Source organism: Orcinus orca, chromosome 3 (assembly GCF_937001465.1).
Source record: "Orcinus orca chromosome 3, mOrcOrc1.1, whole genome shotgun sequence".
NCBI classification, from domain to species: domain Eukaryota; kingdom Metazoa; phylum Chordata; class Mammalia; order Artiodactyla; family Delphinidae; genus Orcinus; species Orcinus orca.
The window spans coordinates 10953338-10959631 of NC_064561.1; the positions used below are offsets into that span (position 1 = coordinate 10953338).

Genomic DNA, 6294 nt, shown 5'->3' on the forward strand with positions numbered 1-6294 from the left:
TGGGTTTTGAAGCATCGATAGGAGTTTGCCATGTTAAGAAGTGAGAAGGAGTAGTATAGCCAGAAAGAACAGCACATGCAAAGGCATGGAATCACAAGGCATGTTCAGGCAACAATTAGGCCCCTCCACCTCCCCTCTCACCATCCCAAATCTTTGTCTTCTCCTGCCCCGCCTGTGGGTCCTGGGTCCAGGTGACATTTACTAAGCGGAAGTTTGGGCTGATGAAGAAGGCCTATGAGCTAAGTGTACTCTGCGACTGTGAGATCGCCCTCATCATCTTCAATAGCGCCAACCGCCTCTTCCAGTACGCCAGCACGGACATGGACCGTGTGCTACTGAAGTACACAGAGTACAGTGAGCCTCACGAGAGCCGCACCAACACCGACATCCTTGAGGTACCCCTGGGACCCACCTCCCTGGCCTCATGAAGCCCAGCACACTCTGCTCACTCAGAGCCTAGGGACTCTTGGTTTGCACAAAAGATGAGCGTTGCAATTTGGCTTTGCTGCTAGTCAAAGCAGGTTTGGGGTAATAGAGTGTCCCTTTTAGGGGCAACTTCCTGGATAGTGGAAATAAAAAACATCGAGGGCCCCACTATGTGCCCCTCACACACATAATCTCATTTGCTCCTGTTACCCATTTGGTGAGTACAGACACAGAGAAGAAAAGGTACCACAAAGCAAACAGACCTCACTGAGGTCCAGGAATGTTTTTTTTTTTGTGTGGTACGCGGGCCTCTCACTGCTGTGGCCTCTCCCGCTGCGGAGCACAGGCTCCGGACGCGCAGGCTCAGCGGCCATGGCTCACGGGCCCAGCCGCTCCACGGCATGTGGGATCTTCCCGGACCGGGGCACAAACCCGTGTCCCCTGCATCGGCAGGTGGACTCTCAACCACTACGCCACCAGGGAAGCCCCAGGACTGTTTTTGCTTGAGCTGCTGTATCCTCAGGAGAAAGAGGCAGGAGCAGCCCCTGCATTATCTGGGCAGCCCTCACACCCACGACCCAGGATGGGCAAGATCACTGTCACTTTGGATGCGGGCATCTTTACCCAGGGCGGGAAGCTAAAGCCACTGGGCTGGAGAGAGCAGCGGGCTAGGACTGCACCCAGGAAGCCCCAATCTGGCAGAGGAGGGGGAGAAGCTGGCACAGGAGAGGCAGGGGTCCAGGAGTGTGCTGGTCACTGCTCCTATGTGGGTGGCAGCTTAGGAGAACCTATAAAGTTGTCCTCAGGTGCTCAGTCAGCTGACATTTATTAAGCACCTACTGCACGCCAGGCTCCGAGGCTGCACATGGGTGCAGAATGGAGGAACTGAATCACACTCAGAAGCAGTGTTAGGATAATGCCAGCAGGCCTGGGTGCATCTCGGCCTCTACTGTGTGACCCGGGCCTCTCTGGTCCCAGGGCAGGACAGTCCCTCTCTCCCACACAGTTGGAACTTACTAGGTGATAACTCACTGGGGTTTTTGGCTGGAGCAGGCTGTGCTTGCACCCTGCCTGCCCACAGAGCTGGATGGGATAGGTCCTCCCCTCTCCCGTAGAACCAGGTTCCTTGGCCAGGATGGGGGGAGTGTCACCCTTTTGTCTCCCCCTTCCACAGACACTGAAGCGGAGGGGCGTGGGCCTTGATGGACAAGAGCTAGAGCAAGAGGAGGTGATTGAGGGGCCAGGAGAGAAGCTGCGGAGGCTGGCAGGTGATGGGGGTGACCCAGCCTTGCCCCGACCCCGGCTCTATGTAAGTGACTCCCTGCCCCGCCATGAATGGGGCCCTTCCCCCACTTCTGAGGTCCAAATGGCTGAGGCCGAGATTGAGAGAGAGACTTAATTTGGGGGCAGGTTTCTGCCTGGGTGGGCAGAGAAGGCTTCCTGGAGAAGTGGGCATTATAGCAGGGGCTTTGAAGGATGGAAAAGAGTTCAACGGGCAGACAGTTCCTTTCTTTTTTTTTTTTTAATTTTAATTTTAATTTTTGGCTGCGTTGGGTCTTCATTGCTGTGCGCGGGCTTTCTCTAGTTGTGAGCGGCAGCTACTCTTTGTTGTGGTGCGTGGGCTTCTCACTGCAGTGGCTTCTCTTGAGGTGGAGCTCAGGCTCTAGGCACGTGGGCTTCAGTAGTTGCAGCATGCAGACTCATTAGTTGCGGCACACGGGCTTAGTTGCTCCGTGGCATGTGGGATCTTCCCGGACCAGGGCTTGAACCCGTGTCCCCTGCATTAGTAGGCGGATTCTTAACCACTGCACCACCAGGGAAGTCCCAGTTCCTTCCTTTCTTTGATTCATCAAACACCCTGGGAAGCCCCCTCAGGGTCAACCCTATGCTGATTAAGAAGCCTCAGCTCTGGGCCTAGCTGTCAAGGAGCGACAGAGGCAGACACAGGCTCCCCCAGCCATGTGGCGTTAGGCCAGAGGGAGGAGTAGTGAGGACTTACGGAAGGTGGAGGCTGGCGACTGAACTCATTGGGATTTTCTGTCTTGGACTTGATGCCCTCATTTCCACATTCCTCAGCCAATCCTGTCCTCTCTGCCCTCAGCCAGCAGCTCCCACTATGCCCAGCCCTGACATGGCATATGGGGCTCTGCCCCCACCAGGCTGTGACCCCAGTGGGCTTGGGGAGGCCCTGCCTGCCCAGAGCCGCCCATCCCCCTTCCGTCCAGGAGCCCCTAAAGCTGGCCCCCCAGGTGAGCATGGGGCATAGGCCCTGGGGGAGGAGGGGTGGCGGTCCCAGGGGGGCTGTGCAAGGCGGGAATATTGGCTCTGGCCCTGCTTGGCTGTGGGCATCACTCTGGACCTCAGACTCCATTAGATGACATGGCCACCTGCCCTCTCTCTGGGGGTCTCCTGCTCCCCAGGCCTTGCGCACCCTCTCTTCTCAGCAAGCCACCTTGGCAGCAAGACACCACCGCCCCTGTACCTGGCAGTGGATGGGAGGAGGCCAGACCTGGCTGGTGGCCTGGCTGGGGCCCGAGGGGGACTGAGCACCTCGGTGAGTGAGGGGAAGGTGTGGAAGGGCTGTGGGGGCAGGGTGGCCTGGGTGTGGGCCTCAGTTTCCCCTTTCCCCTGTCTCTCCACAGAGAGGCCTCTATGGTAGCCTGCAGAGTCCGTGCTCCACTGCCACCCCAGGACCCCCACTAGGGAGCTTCCCCTTCCTCCCTGCAGGTCCCCCAGGTATGCACCCGCTGTGGGAGGCGTCCACACACCTGCCTGCCGGGGGTCCACACTCCCCCGCCCTCCAGAACTGAAAACTGGCCTGTGGGGTGGGTCAGGCTTGGGCAAGGGGCTCCCTGAGGTCAGGGCCTCAGTTTACTCTTCCTGCCCCCCCCCCAGAATATGGCCTGGGAGACCCCCCTCCGCCCCCAGGCTTGCTGCAGCCCCCCACCCTGGCCCCCTGGCAGCCCTCCAGGGGTGATGGGCCCCCAGTCACCCCCGCCCAGCCCAGGTAAGTGCCCCGACTGCCTCCTTGCACGCTCCCTCCCACCCCGGGTTCACGGGTGGGGCTCCTCCAAGTCTTCCAAGCCCCAGCCACTGCTGACCCCTAGTGGCCACTCCCGGTTCTGCACTTAGCCCCTCCCGACTGGTCCTGGTGGGGATGGGCGGCTATTTTGGAGGCCCCAAGAGGGATCGCCACCCCCTCCTTTCCCAAGGTCCTCCTGCCCAATCTTTGCCCAAGCCATGCCACTTCCATGGCTTCCCTCGCTGAGCTCACGGCCCCGCTCCTCTCTCTCTCTCTCTCTGCAGTGGGGGCCGCAGCCTGGGCGAGGAAGGCCCTCCAGCCCGCGGTGCCTCCTCGCCCACCCCACCAGTCAGCATCAAGTCCGAGCGCCTCTCGCCGGCCCCTGGAGGCCCCGGCGACTTTCCAAAGGCCTTCCCCTACCCCTTGCTCCTGGCCCGGCCCCTGGCAGAGCCCCTACGGCCTGGGCCCCCCCTGCGCCGGCTGCCCACTACCGACGGCTGGCCCCGGTAGTAGGCCCGGGGGTGGCACCGATTCTGCCCCTCACACCAGGCGAGGTGAGGGCACGCGGGGTCCCAACCTTCCTCCCTGTGTCCTTGGAGAAGACCCAGCAGTTACGACCCTCTCCACGGCAGGGGCCTGGAGGGGGGAAAGCCTGGTTCGGATCCAAGGTTGGGGTGCTCGTTTCCCCCTTCCCGTGTGTGTGTATCCATCAATAAAACACACGGGGCATCCGTGAACGAAACCGTCGCTGCTCAGAGCCACACCCCCGCCCGGGTCCTCCCATCTCTTCCCCAGCGGCCTCAGTCTTGCCTTGTCGTGTCTTGGGTACCCACTCCAGAACCTGACCCTGAGAGGAGGACTCCAGTGCTGCTTGGGAAGGGGGGTGGGGGGGAGAAGCGGGATCGGAGTTGGGGGGGACAGGGACGTAAGGGGAGGAGCCCTGGAGGGGGCGCCAACGAGCAGGTGACGCCGTGCTCAGCCCGCTGGGGGCCCTAGGGCACCACATAGAGTGGGCACCTAGAGTGGTTCCACCCCAGTGGTGATGGGCTGGGCTATTTGCGCTCCAGCTCCTGAGGGTGTTGGGTCGAGGGCTCAGGCTGGGTTGCAATCGCTTGCAGCAAGAGGCAGTGGGGAACCGTGAATGGTGGGCTATGGGAGCGCTGGAATGGCCGCTACACTCTTCATCTTTTAAATGGGCATATCCCTTGATCTCTTGATCCAACGATTTCCACCGGAGGGAGGAGGGAGCCAGGCGTTTATCCACCCACTTTGGGGTGGTGCAAACTCCCTCCACTTCGTCCTGTCCTGTGTGAGGGCAGACTTGGGGGTCCAGGAGGGAGCCAGAGGGAGCTCCATTTGTTCCTCCCCTCCAACCACCCCCCAAGTGGTCTCAGTGGGATCTTTATAACACTCAGATCTGTCCCTTGACCTTCCTGAGCTCCTCAGCTGCTCTCACCCACTCTGTCTCCTGCCCTGAGGCCCTTAGAAATACTTGCTGTTCCAAGCTAGGGCCATGCTGGTCCTTCCTGCTGGGCCACCTCCTGCAACCCTCAACTGGCCTCCTTTTTAGACTGCTTCCTACCCTCCAAGGCCTAGCTCCCTGACCGCTCCTGCAGGAAGCCCTCTCACTGCCCCAAGCTGAGAAATGGCTCTGACAATTCTCAAAGGGTCTGCTTAGTGGAGATCACCTATCTGGACGAGAATGTGAAAAACACACGGTGTTGGTATCAGTGTTTATAAGATTTGTATGCCCCTACCCCACCATCATTCTATGAAGATCCAAAGCTGATTGGTCCAGCTTGGCTGTAATTTCAAGACCCTTGTCCCCTGTCACCCCAGCCCTCCACAGAGGACTTTTTCAGTAAAATTCAATGCCTTGCATTCCACCATTAGCGCACACAGACCTGGATGTGGATACAGAGGCAAAAATGTGTGCAGCCTTCGAAAAAAGTCACCTCCCTTTCTCCTATAGTCCCCCTTCCCAGCCAAGACTTTCGGTGGACTCCTTTGACGGGTAGGGAGAGAGGGGAAAATGTGTACAGTGCCCGACCATGTTCTGTGACGTGAGCGCACTTGCTTGAGCAGCCATATATATAGCACCATTCCTATGCCAGATCCAGCCTGGACTTTGTTCTCCAATCTTCCTGGTCCTCGACACCTTCATCCCCTGTGAAGTTGGGGCTTTGGAGCCCTAGTTTCCAGCGGAGAAACATGGCACGATCAAGGTTTGTGAAAGCCTCCCTCCCTGGGGCTTCTGTGGCGTGAGGTGGAGGTGGGGTCCAGGAACAAAAGAGGCAAGAGACCAAGGGACAGTGGAGGGACACTCCAGGGTGTATTTGGAGGTAGAGCTACCAGGACCTGCAGATGGCTCGGATGTGGGGTAAAGGGTTTCATGGGCAACTCGCAGCCCCCTCTTACAACACAGGGAAACTTGGCGGAGAATGCAGAGTCTGTAGGATGAACTCAAGGCCTCTGTGGAGTGTTTAAGTTAGGCTGGAGAGCTCTCTCACCCAACTCAGATTCAGGTTCTAAATCCTCCCCACCTGCTCCCTTCTGTCCCTTCCCACCCTCAGAGGAGGGGTGAGGCATTGTCTCCACCCCAGCCTATGACAGTAGCCTCTGGGGATCCAGCTGAACACACAGCCCCTGCCACCCCAGCAGCACCATTGCCACATGCACCATGGTCACCACGCAGGTGCAACTTTCTCCAACTGGGTTACCCTTCTGGGGATCCCCTTCCTCAGGTCACAAGGACCCTGGCCATACACATGGGGTGGATGAACCGCCAAGCTGGTGGCGCCCCGCAGTGTCGCAGTCACAGCTCCCCATACAACCAGACGCAGGAC

General features: G+C 59.1%; 1 protein-coding gene across 2 annotated transcripts in view; it reads left to right on the forward strand.

The window, feature by feature from the left end:
* The window catches only part of LOC101270309 (BLOC-1-related complex subunit 8), a 34372-nt gene extending 30177 nt beyond the window's left edge, over positions 1–4195 (forward strand). The window contains exons 9-15 of one of the 2 annotated variants that reach the window (XM_049707313.1): positions 192–395; positions 1601–1735; positions 2528–2675; positions 2847–2980; positions 3069–3162; positions 3322–3433; positions 3733–4195. In XM_049707313.1, coding sequence (XP_049563270.1) covers positions 192–395; positions 1601–1735; positions 2528–2675; positions 2847–2980; positions 3069–3162; positions 3322–3433; positions 3733–3958 — 1053 coding nt within the window. In that variant the 3' untranslated portion in view covers positions 3959–4195. The remainder of the gene's footprint in view (positions 1–191; positions 396–1600; positions 1736–2527; positions 2676–2846; positions 2981–3068; positions 3163–3321; positions 3434–3732) is intronic. The other variant, XM_049707314.1, reaches the window with a different exon arrangement.
* The last annotated feature ends 2099 nt before the right edge of the window (positions 4196–6294 follow it).